The sequence below is a fragment of the Lynx canadensis genome, chromosome E1 (genome assembly GCF_007474595.2).
Source record: "Lynx canadensis isolate LIC74 chromosome E1, mLynCan4.pri.v2, whole genome shotgun sequence".
NCBI lineage: Eukaryota > Metazoa > Chordata > Mammalia > Carnivora > Felidae > Lynx > Lynx canadensis.
The window spans coordinates 40,346,336-40,362,282 of record NC_044316.2 but is presented as its reverse complement, the minus strand read 5'-3'; the positions used below and the strand labels follow the sequence as shown (position 1 = coordinate 40,362,282).

The window sequence follows — 15,947 nt, the reverse complement described above, 5'->3', positions numbered from 1 at the left end:
GGTCTAAGGCCCCCACTGGGCAGTTTTTCACTCTTCCTAATGATAATGCATGCCAGACCAGAAGTGACCTTTTGCCAAGGCCATCATCTATCCAGCTGGGGAAACCCAAGCTTGGTTTCCTAACCAGGGAAAAGGTTTGTAGCTTTTCTGGGGGAAAGAGGGCTGGTGTCACTCCAGGGAACTCATGGTCCAGTGCTGTGCTGGAGAGCAAAATGGGGGAGCACGGGCAGCCTCTTTTTCTCTAGACTTCTGAGTCCTCCTTGGTTCTGGTCCTTGGTACCCATCACGGTTGAAAATATATCTGTAGTCAATACTCAGGACTGCGTGCTCAAAACCAGCATGCATGGGTGGCCATGTCTGCCTATCCCTGTCTCAAAGAAAGGTAGAGTGTTAAGGTAGAAAAAGCAAGAGAGGAGTCCAGGGGCCTGATTAGAGCACCAAGCAAAAAGCCAAGGCTAACCTGTGGGTACTTCTGGCAAGTCACTTGCCCTCTCTAGGCCCTCGTGTTCCTGTCTGTCAAATGAGGAGGTGGGATTTGATGATCTCTCTTATTGCTAAGGGCCAGTCTCTGGGATCAGAGAGGTAGATAAACTCCTAGGTCCTGCTCTCTGAAGTTAATGTCAGCTAGGCCTCTGGCAGGGAGAAACACAGGAAAAGGTGATTATTTTTAATATTTGTTTATTTGGGGGAGGGGAGGCAGAGAGAGCAGGACAGAGGATCCAAAGCAGGCTCCCAGCTGACAGCAGAGAGACAAATGCAAAGCTCAAATCCATAAACCATGAGATCATGACCCGAGCCAAGGTCCCATGCTCAACCCACTGAGCCACCCAGGTGCCCCGGAAAAGTGGTTTTTAAAGAGAGTGAGAGGTTGGTAGAAGGCTTTACTTCCTATTTTACTGTCCATCTCACTCCTACTCTGTTAGCATATTTCTAAGAGAAACATAGAGGAACTTCACAGCCCCTCACCACCTAATCTAAGTTCTCCCTTCCCCAAACCACCCCTCAAGCTTTTATTATTATTATTTTTTAAGATTTTATTTTTAGGTAATTCCTACACCCAAAGTGGGTCTTGAACTCACAATCCCAAGATCAAGAGTCCCATGCTTTACTGACTGAGCCAGCCAGACACCCCAGAACCCTTCAAACTTTTAGAACACTGGGTGGTAACTTGGTCGTGGGGGAGGTATTGGCACCTTGGAAAATACTGTGAAAGCCATGGATTTTTTTCCCTCTCAAAAACTGTGCACAGGCAAATACGATATTCTCCACACGATTTTAGGATCTCAAGTTCTATTTGACTCTCCGCTCTAGAACTTCAAAGGCTGAGGTGGGTTTGTGGGTAAGCAAAAAAAAAAAAAAAAAAAAAAAAAAAAAGCGGGAGGGAAAAGGAGAGGCCCACTCTAGGACCTGTTTCCCTTTCCAGCTCACATTCCTCCGCCCCAGTCCCGCTGCGCGGCCTCCGCTGGCAGCCGAAGCCCTAGTCTCCGCTCCAACTATTCCAACCATCCTGGGAAGGGTGGGGCGCTCGGCTCTTGGGTCCCCCTCGGTCGCCCCCCTTCCCCACCATCGGTCTCCCCTTCTGCCCCGGTCCCTCCCTTTCTGGGGTGGGGCCAGCCAATGGGCGACGAGATTCCGGGGTTTGGCCCGGGAGCCCGGGAGCTCACCGATTCCCCGCCCCACAGTTCTGGCCACCGTCCCGGTGCGCACGGACGTGGCTCGAGTTTCCTCGGCTCTCCGCTCTTTCTCGCTTTTCCCCCTCCCGCTCTTCTTCCTCTCCTGGGCTCGGGCTCCAGCTCCAGCTCCACCCGGCCGGCCCCGCACGGCTCCGGGTAGTCATGGAGGACACCCAGCTCCATATCATCGAGCAGCCGCTTCCCGGGTACCCCGAAGTCGGGGACCCGGGGTCCTCCCCTACGGGGGCGCCAGCGGCCGAGGAGCCGTCAGGGGCCGGCTCCGAGGAGCTGATCAAGTCAGACCAGGTGAACGGCGTGCTGGTGCTGAGCCTTCTGGACAAAATCATTGGCGCCGTCGACCAGATCCAGCTGACCCAAGCCCAGTTGGAGGAACGGCAGGCGGAGATGGAGGGCGCCGTGCAGAGCATCCAGGGCGAGTTGAGCAAGCTGGGCAAGGCACACGCCACCACCAGCAACACCGTGAGCAAGTTGCTGGAGAAGGTGCGCAAGGTCAGCGTCAACGTGAAGACCGTGCGCGGCAGCCTGGAGCGCCAGGCAGGCCAGATCAAGAAGCTGGAGGTCAACGAGGCGGAACTGCTTCGGCGCCGCAACTTTAAAGTCATGATCTACCAGGTGAGCTGGCGGGAAGGACCGCGCCCGGCCCAGCGTCTCCAGGGCTTGGGGTGGGGGGACCTGCCCGCGGTGCTGCGCTCCCGCCAGCCTGGCCTGGCCCGGAGGACCCACCCTCCTTCCGACGAGCGCCGCTAGAGAGGGGTGGGGTGGGTGGCGGATTTCTGTGGAGCGCGGTGGGGCGCGCTGTGCACCCCGTGCCTGATCACCTAACCCCCTCCTTCGGGTGACAAACTCGCAACCGAGTTAGGGGGCTGGACTCGGGGACGCTCCCCATCACAGACCGCTCCCAGCTCGGCTCTGTCAAATCTACCTACTTGGCGGAGGTTTTGGGAAAAGCCAGGGGTCCCTGGCGGCCGGTGGGCCCGCTGTAAACGGACACTGGCGGCGCGGCCCGGGTTTGGGGCCTCCGGCGCTGTTCGCCCGATATAGCGGGTGATTCAGGGCTCAGGCACGCACCGGCGGGGGCTGCGCCAGGCGAGGGACGCGACCGCCAGCACACGCCCCCGGACCCCGCGCCCTCGCGTGGGCCTCGGCTACCGCCGCGTCCCCTCGCTGCGATCTGCCCCTGGCCCTCCCGGCACTTTCAGGACCTTGAGGATGCTGGCAGCGCGCCCGAACCCTTTGCCGGATGGAAGCAGGCGCGAGGGGAGGGGGAGCGGGGTGCGTTGTGAGAAGTGCAAGAGGGCCCCGGCCGGTCCCGCAATCTAGGCGCGGAGAATCACCCCGCTTGCCTCCCTGACCGCGTAGCAGCAGGCAGACGTGCGGGAGGAGGCTGGCGCGCCCCAGGCCCCGCCCAGGCCGCTTGTTGCTTCCTATGCACCTCTCCTGGTTTCTCCCGCCCTGTTAAAAAAAATTTTTTTTTTTTTTAATCATAACCCCAAATAAACCTGGAAATCTCAGTGTTGCTGGTCCTCTCCGCTTATCTCTCCCCGATCCCATTAGAAGTGGGTCTGAGCTAAGGGCTTGGTGATCTTTGGTGGGGTGGGAATGTGCCCAGTGTCGCCTGCTCGGCTTCCTGCAGGCCTGGTTGCTGTTCCCACCCCAAGGAGGTGAGACCAAGGGGGTGAAGGGGTTAGTCTATGCTCCCTCTGCCCCTTCCTCTCCCTACAGAAGGAATGTAAGGAAAAGGAAGGCTAGATTTCCCACACCCCCTAGGAGAGAAAACCTGTCAGGGATCTGTGGTTTCACTGACTGCACCAGGGCCTGGTCAACCAGGTTCTGAGTAAACCTCTGGGATTCAGTGAGGTCCTTGCCTTGGTCTCTCTAGGAGGAGCTAAGAGAGATGCAGTGTTTGAGACCAGTAGACACAGGGAGAACTGCGAACTGGCACCTGAGGAGGTGGTGTTGGGACAGAGACAGAAGTGGTGCTCTCCCCCTCCTTCCAATGCCCAGGGACTCCTCCCAAGTGGCTCAAGAAGTGAGCCCCCCCCCCCCCCATATAGCACCATCTGGTAGAAAATGTTTGTCTAGAGCTGTTTCCACTTACTCTAACTGCTCCAAGGAATGTGTGTGTGAAAGATTCTTAAAAGAGATCGGATTAGCACGGTGGGGGGGGGGGCACTAAGGAAAGAACACCCAGGGGTCCGGGACAGCCAGCCAGCTCTTTTCTCCAGAGCCTTGTGTGCTAGAAGGTTGCCACGAAGGGCTTGGATAGGTTACCCTCCTCACTCTAAATATCCCAGACCGCAGAACCTGGAAAAGTTCTCAGCCTTGAGGTATACCTGTCAAAGGTTGAGATGCTGAGAGAAGGGCGGGTACTGAGGAGAAAAACTCCTGTGCAGGGGCCAGTGGCATCTCCATGACTCCCTTGAGCAGCTGGCAGGGTTCTATACACCTTGTGTCTGTGGGGGTGGGGGAAGGGGGTCTAATCACAGGGTGGCTTTGACTGCATCTGGACTAAACCAGGGCCAGTGGGAGGCAGAAGGCTGAGGTAGAAAGAATGGCACAAGCCGGGGACCTAAGCCCCCAAACCACAGGAGAGATAACTAAGAAATAACATGGTTCCAACCTGGAGAGGAGCTCAGAGGTAAGGAAAAGATTCCAGCAACAGGGGTGGGGCTTCCCTGAAACAGCACTTCCCTGAGCTGCAGAGCAGATGTCCCAGGTAGGGGTGAGGGTGTAGGGTACTGTGCTGCTAAAGGAAAAGCAGAGGCTGCTCCTCCCTGAGTCTGGACGCCTGGGAAGAGAATGAGGTAAAAATAGCTTTGCGCCTTGGCAGACCTAATAGGGAAGACTGGGGGCGGCAGCATTTATGGTAGTCAGGCTGAGGGGTAGGATGCTTGGGTGGCCAAGCTGAGAGAGAGGCTTAGAGAAAGGCCTGGGAGAGTGTGAGTTCTCCAGAGTGGCGACAGGGGAGGGGATGCTGTATTCCCCACTGCAGATGTAGGAGGTGATGATGTGGCACTGGGGGCAGGGTGGAGGAGAGAATGAAAGGAGGGAGAAGGCCCCCGCTGTGGGATCAGGTTATCTGGCCTCCTATATTTTCTTCCTGGGGGATAAAGAAAGGAATGACTTATGTGGCTTCACCCCATATTCAAGGAACTGCTAGGTGCAACGAGTTCATAGGTTAAGTTTATGTTTGATCCCCCCACCCCGCCACCATGAAATTCAGCACCCTCCATCCCAGGATATCAGAGCCTCCACCCTGAACCCACTTCTGAGTCATTACTGTCCTCTGGCATTTCCCTATCTCCCTAACAAAAACTAGCAGTTTGGCATCCCTTCCTATCAGGTGACACCTGGCTAGGCAACAGCCAGTGAATGCAAAGAGCAAATTCTACCAGTGGCTAGGGGTCAGCGGACTGAGAACTAACTGCTGGGAAGATCAGGCAGATTGTGGGCACACCACAAACAGGAGGGGTAGTGCTCATTAAAGAACCAACTCTTCCTGACAATGATTTGGATACTATTAGTGTTTAGAGCACAGAAAAGGGGGCTAAAATGGAAACATTTTCTGGAGCAGTTTTGATGGAACAGTGACCTACACATGGACCCATCAGACCTGCTCCAAGGGCTTGAGGATAGAACCAGGAAGCACTTAAGGGATTAAAGCCTCATGGGCTTTAAAGACGAGGGCACCAAGGCTGGAATGAGGGCTTGTTGGCTTTTCCTCCCAAATCCTAACCTAACTTCTAGCTTCTTCCTGGACTTGAAGCAAATCAGGGCTCCCTCGTTCCAGAAGAACTCATAAGCTTTGTCCCCAAATATTCCAATGTGGGGCTCTTGTCCCTCTCATCCCTCTAAGCCTAGTGGCCACGGAAAGAGTGCTTACCACATCCTTCCTCAAAAAAGCGGAGTTTTTCCTGGTCACTGGCTCCAAAGCAGGAGGGTATTTTGGGAAGCATTCCTAAGACCAAAGGAAAATAATTTTCCTCCCTCTGTTTTTTTCCCTTTCTTTTCTTTCTCTCTCTCTCTTTTTTTTTTTTTAGTAAGTAAAATGTGACTATTGTAAAGGTCAAAATCAAAAAGGGATGCAATGGCACAGAGTAAGCAACTGATAGAAATGAGAGGATACTGTTGCTAGGCAACCTACCTCGGAGATGAGGGGTAGTTTGTTCCATTTTATTGAACCATACTATTGTGAATATTTTATTATTCTGTCATTACAGACTTTTAAGCTGGAAGATACTTCAGAGATCATCAATTTCTGCTCTTTCATTTTGTAGCTGGGGAAGTGGAGGCCCAGAGAGGGGAAGTCACTTGCCGACTGTCGCTGAAGTTAGTGAGGGTCAAAGCGAGGGCAAGAATCCAAGTGTACCCCTTCTTCTGCTATATTCTCTATTCCCCAATTCCTCCTTCCATTCCCGGGCTCTGCAGCAGAAGTCAGGGTGCAGGTTATTCCAACAGAAGATTAGCTCTGGCTCCTTCATTCTGTAAGGGAGATAGCTGCAGGGTTCTGGCACTCAGGCTACTGTGTGTGTGTGTAGATCCACATGTGCACACATATGCAATATTGGCTAAGAGTGGCTAAGGTTGGTGGCCATTAGCTGCTCAGCCTCATAGTGCCGAAGTAGAGGCAATGACCAATGACAGTGGGAGGGGAGGGGTGCAGAGGACAAGGTGTGGAGCTCCCTGGCCAGTATTGGGGTGTCCCCTGGCATGGACTCTGCATCTAGTTATGACAGGACCAAGCTGGCTTTCTCCTTGGCCTCCCTGTCACTTGCCCCTTCTCCTTGTACTCCACAGGGGTGGGCTAGCATCTGCTGCTTTGTGTTTTTGTGGCTGTAGGCCCCTACCCTGTCACTGGAGTCTGGTGATGCCCCTAACTGTCCCTCTCCCTGACTTCTGATGGTCCAAAGCAAGAGTGGCAGCTCAGCCCCTCAGAAGGGAGAACAGGAGCTAACACTAGGTCCCCAGGATGTAGGACCTACATAGGTTCCCACCTGTCATAAAAATAGCTTGGTTTTTTTCCTGATTTCTCTGTGCATTTTGGGCTTTGATATCCCAGGCGTGGGGAGGGGGAGGGGTGGCAAGGCAGGCAAGAGGTGGGGATGTGGCCAAAGGGAAATAGCCAGAACATCCCTCTTCCAAGCCCCTCCCTCTCCTTATCGGGGTGGCACCCAGTGCCCACCCTGCCCCAGGGGAATAGCAAGAACTGGGATCAGCAGCATAGGACTCTGAAGACGGTGGAGTTATTCCCCTACTCGCCTTCTTTTTCACTCATCAGAGCCTCCACAGCTAGAGTCAATAACTGGCCTCTTAGAGAACTCCTTTTCCACCCCCAGCAGCCTCTTACCCCCTCACGCCAGCCTTCAATAACATCATCCCAAGACCACAGCTGGGTAGGGATAGAAGGTAGGAGGCCAAGGATGGGACTGGGGAAGATTCTAGAGGGAGGGAGAGAGGCATCTGTTTAAATTGTGTTTATTAATCAGGGGCTTGAGTGTGTCCCACTTTCAACCCCAGGGCCCTTGTGATGAAGCATTTAAAATGTGGTTCCTTTCCATCCTAATACATGTTGTACTCCCCTCCCCCTACTCACTAGCTCCAACTCCGCATGCCCATTAAGGCCTCTTTCTCTCAACCCCATCCGCACCCATCTCAAGCCCCATTTAAACCCCTTTTCCTCATCTTAGCCCAAGAAGAAGCTGAAAGCACCCTCTGACCCGGCCACACCCAAGATCGTGCCTTTTGACCTTCTGCCTGAGACTGAGCCCTTTGACCTGAAGCCTGAGACAGTGCCTGAACTCCCACCCTTTGACCAGACGCCTAGGACACTACCCTATTACCCAGAGCCTGTGCCTCTGCCCACCCCAGAGGAGCCAGCAGCCGGTGGGGGCACTTAGGGTCTCCGGGGTGATGTGGGCATGGGGGGGTCACTCCAGTCCACCATCAGCTCACTGCTTAGCGGTGGTCAGTGTCCGGATGGCAGGCCTCTTCCAAGCATGGGTGGGTGGCGGGCATTGTGAAAACGCTCTCGCATTATGCAGAGTTCAGGGGAATGTGTTGTGTGCAATGGGGTGGGAGGTGAAGGGACGGGGCCCTCCCCTACCTCTTGGTTTCTGTCTTAATAGCAGACACTCCGAACACCATCCTTGAGCTGCATCCAGTGTTTCCCTGCATGAAATTGCATGAAACTGTGCCATGGCATCTGAATCTCCTTCCCACGTCCCTTCTGACTCCTCCTCTGGGACAGGCCAGCTTGGCTCAAAGCTTCTCTGGAGAGGGCCCTCATGAGGCCCAGGCCTGGGGTCTGTTCTGTGCCCTGTCCACCCCCTCCCTGTAGCTGAGGAAAACATTTACACTGATTTTTTCCATTTTTTTTAGAAAATGTTTTGCAAAGGGATCCCTTATGTTTGCCAGATCCTGCCTTGGGCGGGGCACCCAAAAGCTGCCAACTCCGAGAGGCCGGATGGAGGGGCATTTTAGCTGCCTCTGGCTTGGATCCTTTGGCTTCCCTATAGCACAAGAGTGTTTCCTCAACTTTTTCTTTCTTTCTTCTTCTTTTTTTTCCTCCCATAACCATCCTTCTAAGGAGTCTTTTTAGACGTTCTTTTCCCCCGGTCTCCTCCTCCACGAAATCTTAATACTACAGATATGCTACGTATCTGTGTATGCACCGGGACTCTGAGCACTACAAACTATTGCACTAAAATCCCCCCTCCCCTCAATAATCCATTTCCACCCTCTTGGGGGCAATATTACCCCTGTTGAGAATCCTGCTCTAACAGAAAGGACCCTTTGCCTTTGGTTTCTCTCACCCCTTGTCTCAGCAATCTAAAGTAATGATCCAGAGTTTTTACAACTTTCCCTCTCTTCCACCTCTCCCCGAGTCTAGTACCCTCTTCTTAGTCTCTGAGCAGATCCTAGGTCTCTGAATTACCTCTCCAAAGTCGTCTTCTCTGGCCATTCCCGGGCAGAAGTTGGGGACAGAGCTCTAAGCTAAGAAAGGCTCCTGGGGCGCTTGGCTGGCTCAGTCAGTAGAGGATGTGACTCTTGATTTTGGGGTTGTGAGTTCAAGCCCCATGCTGGGTGTAAAGCTTACTTAAAAAAAAAATTTTTTTTTAAGAAAGAAAGAAAAAAGAAAGGCTCCTACTTATATCCATATGACATTGTCCCCTTTTCCCTGACAAATGTGAATGCCTGGATCAGGCACATAATAGGTGCTCGATTAAATTATAATCATATTACAGTCTTCTTCCTAAGCCAGAGGATCTTCAGTTTATACAGCAGGGTTGGAGAGAGGAGTAGAAGGGGCGGGGAGCCTCCCTGGGGCTCCTGAAACTCACCCTGGACTGGTGCCTTCCTGGGTTGGAGAGCTATGTGTGCTTGGTGGGGGGCAAAGGGATCTATGCATGCTTTTGCTCAGACCTGGTCATTAAAGGTAACTCTGGAAACCAATCCTGTTGGGAGTGGTGGTTTTGTTTAATAAAAACGTGAAAACAGAACACACAGAGACCTCCCCCCCTGCCTGAGGCCCTTCCTTTGGTGAAGGAGCTCTGCCAGGGAAGTAGGGGTGGGACAAGGATGCCTGGCCAGTGTGTGGCCCAGGGTGAGGGGAGGTGCTTTGGAATTGTGTTGGTAGTTGTTGTAGCAACAGGCAGGCTGGGTGGGCCCAAGACAGCACTCCAAGGCTGTGAGTCATAGGGGAAACCTGGCTTGGAAAGGGGGAGAAAAGAGAAAATCCATTAATGGAGGAGAAAAGCTGAAGTCATGGTGGTATACCCTTTCCAGAGCCAGTCTACTGGACACTGTCCAGGGACTTAGGTCGAGTTGTCTCTTCCCCCATCCCCAGGGACGTTCCACCAAGAAGGCAGCTCCTCCGGTGTAAACCATCACTCTGGAGGAGACCTACAATGAATGGGGTTATTATATTCCCACATACGTTTCTGGACTGGGGGAGATACCTCCAAATCCAAGAATAAACCTCCTTTCACTGGGAATACTCCCTGATGTTATATTTGAGACTTTTCATCAGAAATGAGGAAGATGGAATTGGCTACAAGAAGCCTGCAACGCTGTCCCTAGCCCTGTTCACTTCCAAGTTCAGCTGGCAAACACCTTTAATCTAGGAAGCCAGAGGCCAGGAAAACCAGTCAGCTCAGCCTTTAGGGGGTGGGGAGGGACAGGAGTGGGTGTGGGAGGGGGGTATCAGGGATGCTAGGAGTGGGGCAGGGAAACAATGTTGATTTGTTTTCCAGCAGCTGGGACTGTTTCCTGATTATTCCCCGCCCATCACCCTAATCCTTCCCTACCCCATCCACATTGTCTGAGCTTAGTGAAAGGCGGGGTTCTCCACTACCCTTTGGTGGAGCGTGTGTGGGGTTTTAGTCAGACAGGCTTGTGAAGGAGAGATCAGAGCTGAAATGTTTTTGATAGTGGAGCTGCAGGTAAATGCTGGGTGGAGAGGGATGAAGACGTAGCCCGGACTTTCGATCATGGAGAGTCGTAGAATGGTGTGTAAAAGAGAGGACTCAAATAGCAGGCAGAGAGACGTGACTGTAAAGAGGGCACCCAAAGGGTACAACTGCAAATTAGAAGGAATGTTAAGACAGGTTGGGAAACCCTTATACTGAGATCAAGGAAAACACCCTTCAATGCCTCTGTGAATGATAAGAGGCAGAGGGATGGACAGAATGACTATACCAAGCCAGCTATGGCAGGTGGAGACTACAAGTCCCAGCATGCCCTGAGCCCAGATCACCTTGCCTGCTGGGAGGTGTAGTTGAGTAATGAGAGCTTCAGGTGGCTTGATGCCCAGCAGTGCTGTGCCCAGTTTGGGAGAAGAGGTGGAGCTAGCTTTCTGTCTTTGTCCTTGCTAATGCTATTGACAGGGAGGGAAGGAAGTTGGGAGGGGGTGTTCCTAGTTTTCAGTGTAAACCAGGAAACTCTGGCGGGGATGTGGATGGGAGGGAAGAGGAAAGAGGCTGGGGGCTGGGGAAGGAATTTCTGTAGCAGGTGGCTCTGAGATACCAAGTGGCGTGTGTGTGTGTGTGTGTGTGTGTGTGCATGTGTGTGTGCGTGTGTGTTATGAGAGGGGTCAACTCATGTTGCCTCATTTTTCTCAGATGGGATTTCCTTACAATTCTGGGAAACAATCTTCAGAAAACCCTTTGCAAAACGACTGTCTCTCATTCCTTCATCTGAAGTCCCTAAAAAGAGTCTGGGCCAAAGAGATCTGGGTTTATGTTTATGTTCTGGGTTGTGCCCTCTTTCCCTTTCTATAATCAGCCTCCCCTACCTTCTTGTGGGGGATGATCCTGGGATTCTGAAATGTTGGCCCAGAGTCAAGACCTTGGAAAATCTTCCCAGAATGGAAAACAGTGTTGGTGCTAGGTACTCCCAGGGGAAGAGGGAAGAACTGGCTCTGAACTCCAGATCTCAGGGAATCTGGGACCACTACCCTATTCCTGTCTCCTTGAACTCCAGTCTGGGGGAAAAAGAAACAAGAATGGAAAAAGTAATGCTTCCCTTCCATTCTAAGGCTGGGAAGTCAGAACCATTAATGTCCATGTTGGGGAGAAAACATGCTCTTGGCTGCCAGCCAGCCAGCTTCCTCCTCTTTCCTCCTTCAATTTCTACATGGGGGGGGGGCGGGGAAGGGGGTGAATGACCACTGTTGGAGCAAATCAGTATGTGGAGGTCAAGGGTGGGGAGCATGGGCGCAGCACAGCTCTCCTTCCCTACAACTGGTTCTGAAATTATCTGAGGCCTGGGAAACGCACTCCCTTTATCTTGCCTTCAAGCTACCTACCTGGGGGTCACCTGACACTGGCTGTGAACTCACTCCTACCTCCACCCCTCAACCGCGTCCCAAACCCCTTTGCGTTTTGGCTTGGCTAGAGCAGTGTGGGACTCCGTGCGCCAGAGGGCGCTCTGCCCATTCCCAAAGTTAAAAGTTGTGTTCCTGGGACGCAATTGGTAAGGAGTGGTTTTCCTATAAAATGGGGGGATGTAGGGCATAGGACAGGGTTGGAGGGCTGCAGAGATAATCAGCCCCAGCGCAATTACACTACAAGCCAATCTCTGACCGGAAGCTCGGCTCCCTCCTCGCCCTGTCTGCATAGTTAACATTCATTCAACACATTTTATTGGACACCGACACAGTGTGTCCAGCTCAGGGTCGAGGCTCTGGGGTTACACCGACGAAGGAGTCGGGCCGATTTCACGGCTACCAGGCACTCCACAGGGGCACCCCCACCCTGCCTCCGGTTCGTCCAGTGTCCCCCACGTCCCTGCCCAACCCTCCGCTCTGCCCCTCACCTCTCCGCTCCGCTCTCCTTTTAGGATGAAGTGAAACTGCCGGCCAAGGTGAGCATCAGCAAGTCGCTGAAAGAAGCGGAGGCGCTGCCCGAGAAGGAGGGCGACGAGCTGGGCGAAGGCGAGCGGCCCGAGGAGGACGCGGCGGCTCTTGAGCTGTCCTCCGACGAGGCGGTGGAGGTGGAGGAGGTCATCGAGGAGTCGCGCGCCGAGCGCATCAAGCGCAGCGGCCTGCGGCGCGTGGACGACTTCAAGAAGGCCTTCTCCAAGGAGAAGATGGAGAAGACCAAGGTGCGCACCCGCGAAAACCTGGAGAAGACCCGCCTCAAGACCAAGGAGAACCTAGAGAAGACGCGGCACACGCTGGAGAAGCGCATGAACAAGCTGGGCACGCGCCTCGTCCCCGCCGAGCGGCGCGAGAAGCTCAAGACCTCGCGAGACAAGCTGCGCAAGTCCTTCACGCCCGACCACGTGGTCTACGCGCGCTCCAAGACGGCGGTGTACAAGGTGCCGCCCTTCACCTTCCACGTCAAGAAGATCCGCGAGGGCGAGGTGGAGGTGCTGAAGGCCACCGAGATGGTGGAGGTGGGTGCCGATGACGACGAGGGCGGCGCGGAACGCGGCGAGGCGGCCGACCTGCTGCGCGGGAGCAGCCCCGACGTGCACACGCTGCTGGAGATCACCGAGGAGTCGGACGCCGTGCTGGTGGACAAGAGCGACAGCGACTGAGCGGACGCGGGGCTCTGCCCAGGAGGCCGCGCCACCCCGCCCCGCCTCTCCCTGCCCCCTTCCCACGCCTTTCCTCTCCCGCCCCCCCCCCCCCGCCCGGAACTTTCTCTATCGCATTCTCTGTCGGCCCCAAACGGGCTGAGATATTTCTAAATTGACAACGCCGCCCCTCCAGGTGCACCCCTCCAAGTCTTAAAGCTGTTAAGATGGGAGAGGGAGGCAGCCTCTTCTACGAACAGCCCCAATTTGGGCATAGTCTGGGTGGGAATGGAGAGGGGGAGTGATCCGTGTCCTGGTCGTCCAAGTCAGGGATCTTAAAGGAAATTGCTGTCATTTCCATGGTTGCCCCCCCCCCCCTTTGGGGTAGGCTGCCTTCCCCCTAACCTCCACCTCACACTCACAGCCAACTGCTGTCATTCCTGCTCACTGAGCTCTTTTTTCCTCATCCTGATCCCTGGAGACTTCAAAGCCAAAGTTACCATAAAAGGAAAGAGTGAATCTCAAAGAGGACCCTTGCCCACACGGAAGCCCCATACTGGAAGGACTTAAAAGCAGCTTTTGGGAGAACCTGGGGCAGTGGGGGAAGAAGGCAGAGTGAGCTGTGATTCTGGAAAGAGAGTCTAGCACAGGTGGTATCTGTAAAGCGTCCCAACAAGGAAGCCTGGAGCTAAGTACCACCCTGGGGAAGGAGGGCGCTGGTGTGGAGAACACTTACATGTTTATGCATCCGCAGCAGCAGCACATGGCTATGGCTTTAGGAAGGAGAATGGGAAATAGTAGAAAGTGGAAATGGGTGAAGAGAGGAGAATTCTCCTCATTAGCAGCCTGAGAAACACAGGACGAGAATCCCATCTTAGAGGGGTTCTCAGAGGACAGCAGGACAATTTTCAGAATAAGGAGGGAGGACAGTTATGAGAAAGCAATGATCCAAAGGGAAGAGAGAGGGAAGCCTCACCTTTGTCCCTTAAATGAGATGTGACTGGTGGCGCCCCTTGTGGCAGCCCATGTCTCAAAGTCCAGAAAAGGAGGGTCCCAGAAGGGGGCAGCACCAGACTGTGGAGAGCTGGGAGTTAGGAGGGAGGCAGCCAGGAAAAGAGAGCAAGGTGCAAACCGCCAGGGCACCAAGCTGAGAGCTGGAGGGGGGAAGGGGAGGAGAGTGTATGGAGCAACCCAGCCTTGGCTCACTCCTGGCAGTTTCTTCTCAAGATCCTTTCCTAGAGCTAGTATCGGAGCTGCAAAACTTGTCAAGCCCTCCTTACCCTTGTGGGTGCCTCTCCTGAATCGGTGGTGGTGACAGGGATGCTACTTCCAGTCTGAAAGCCTGATTTCTGTAGTCCGCTGACAGGTTCTCTGGACACTTCAGTACTCCCTGTTCCTCCCCAGTAGAGGTGGCTTGTCAGAGGGTAGGACAACTCCCTTCCCCCTCAAGCCCAGCCCAGAGAGAGCTGAGGGCTTCCTTCTCCCCCACCTCCTCTGCCTCCTCTTCCCTGCTCTGCTTTTTAGAATTGCAGCTAATTGTTTTAAGGGGTGGAGGGAGGGAGCCTGGGGACACAAACTTTTTTTTTTTACAATACCAAGCTTTGCTTCTCTCCCCTCGTTTTCTTGGTTCCCTTCTCTCTTCTGGACGGTTGGAGACTCTTCAGCTGAGGGAGGATGGGGATTGTGGGACAAGGTCCCTTGGTGCTGATGGGCTGAGGGGCCTGAGTTGTGGGCAGATACAGTTTCCTGTGGGCTCTGGGGAGCCTGTCATGTTGCTGTGTCCTGGTGAGCAGCCCGACCAATAAACCTGCTTTTCTAAAAGGATCTGCGTTGGATTATATTCTCTGAAGGCAGTTACATAGGCTCAGTTGCAGAGGACAGGAGGGGGCCAGGGAGGGGAAAAGGGAGACGACTGTTGGTTTAAAGTTATTTATTTATTTATCTGTTTAGGTGGAGGCGGGGGAGGGAGAAAGAGAATCCCAAGGAGGCTCTGCACTGTCAGTGTAGAGCAAGACGCGGGGCTTGAGCTCACCAACGTGAGATAGTGACCTGAGCCAAAATCAAGAGGTGGATGCTTAACTGACTGTGCCACCCAGGTGCCCCACAGACAATTGGTTTAAACCTGCCTCATTTGCCTGGGTGGGGAGTGGGAGTGGGGTGTTACCATCATCCCTGTTTTTAGAGATGAAGAAACACAGGGTGACTCGTCTAAAGTCAAGTACCCGGTAAAGTCAAGTCCCCGGTAAGTGGCAGAGCTGGGATTATAAACCAGGCAGCCTGGTTCCACAGTCTGACGGATAAGAATCTATAACCCTGTACTGTCTAGATAGATCCACTTCCCTGATGTCAAGGCATTAGCCCTCCAGACACACTCAGTTACTCTACTCAGTTTGAACTTCCTCCCAAATGTACATTTCCAGATCATAGGCCTAGAGGAGGCAGTCTGGGGAGGGGAAAAATCAGAGGCCCTGACTCAGAGGGCTGACTGTCCTAGAGAAAGGATTCCAGTCCGTGTTATATGTGCCAGTCATAGTCACACAGCATATTTAATTCTCCCCCAAATCCCGGGATGGGCACCGATTTCACTGTGCAGCCTCTCTTCCCCATGAGCAAGCAGCCTGCTCTACCTTGTCCACAAGTTATGGGTTTCCTAGAGCAATGGACTCAAATCATCACGTGGGTTCTGCTCGCATCAGAATCACCCTAATGAAAATACCGTCATTCCTGGGGCTCCAACCCAGCCTTCTGCCACTATCTCAAACAAGCTGGGTCCTTCTTCATGAGCGATGCATTTGACTCCCCTGCCCCTGCCCCCGGCAACAAGCACAGTGGAGTCTGGAGTTCTAAATCTCCCAGAAAGGGTTGGCTTCCCACCAAAAGAAATGAAAACTGATGCTGAAAATTCAGAGCACGGGAGCCTGGAAACTTCCCTCCTGCCAGGAGAGGGTCCTTCTTCCTCTGGGATCCAGATGTACAGCTGTGAGAAGCAGGGAATGATGTCAGGACCCCAGCTATGGAATAATAAGGACAAGGGAAACCAGAAAAGCCCTGGGGTAGTGGGGCCATCATTTACTTCTCCTACCTACAGTAAAGCACCTGACACACACAAACCCCTTTCCTTCTAGAAGCCATGCCCCTCACTGGTCCACCAGCAGCAGAATGACTCGGCTGTACCTTCCCTACCCAGTGTTATTCCGGGCACCACTTTGTTAAGAGCAGTCCTAATTCTCTGAA

At 53.6% G+C, this 15,947-nt stretch overlaps 1 protein-coding gene across 1 annotated transcript; it reads left to right on the top strand.

Moving 5' to 3' along the window:
- Window positions 1-1,649: 1,649 nt before the first annotated feature.
- Window positions 1,650-14,537, top strand: CAVIN1 (caveolae associated protein 1). Its single transcript, XM_030295286.1, has 2 exons — window positions 1,650-2,306; window positions 12,033-14,537. The coding sequence occupies exons 1-2, from the start codon at window positions 1,836-1,838 to the stop codon at window positions 12,732-12,734; spliced, it is 1,173 nt and encodes a 390-aa protein (XP_030151146.1). The 5' UTR covers window positions 1,650-1,835; the 3' UTR covers window positions 12,735-14,537.
- Window positions 14,538-15,947: the final 1,410 nt, after the last annotated feature.

Coding starts and splice junctions, on each gene's coding strand:
- CAVIN1 (XM_030295286.1), top strand. CDS start 1,836: ATGGAGGACACCCAGCTCCATATCATCGAGCAGCCGCTTCCCGGGTAC. Junction 2,307..12,032: donor TTAAAGTCATGATCTACCAG/GTGAGCTGGCGG, acceptor CTCTCCTTTTAG/GATGAAGTGAAACTGCCGGC.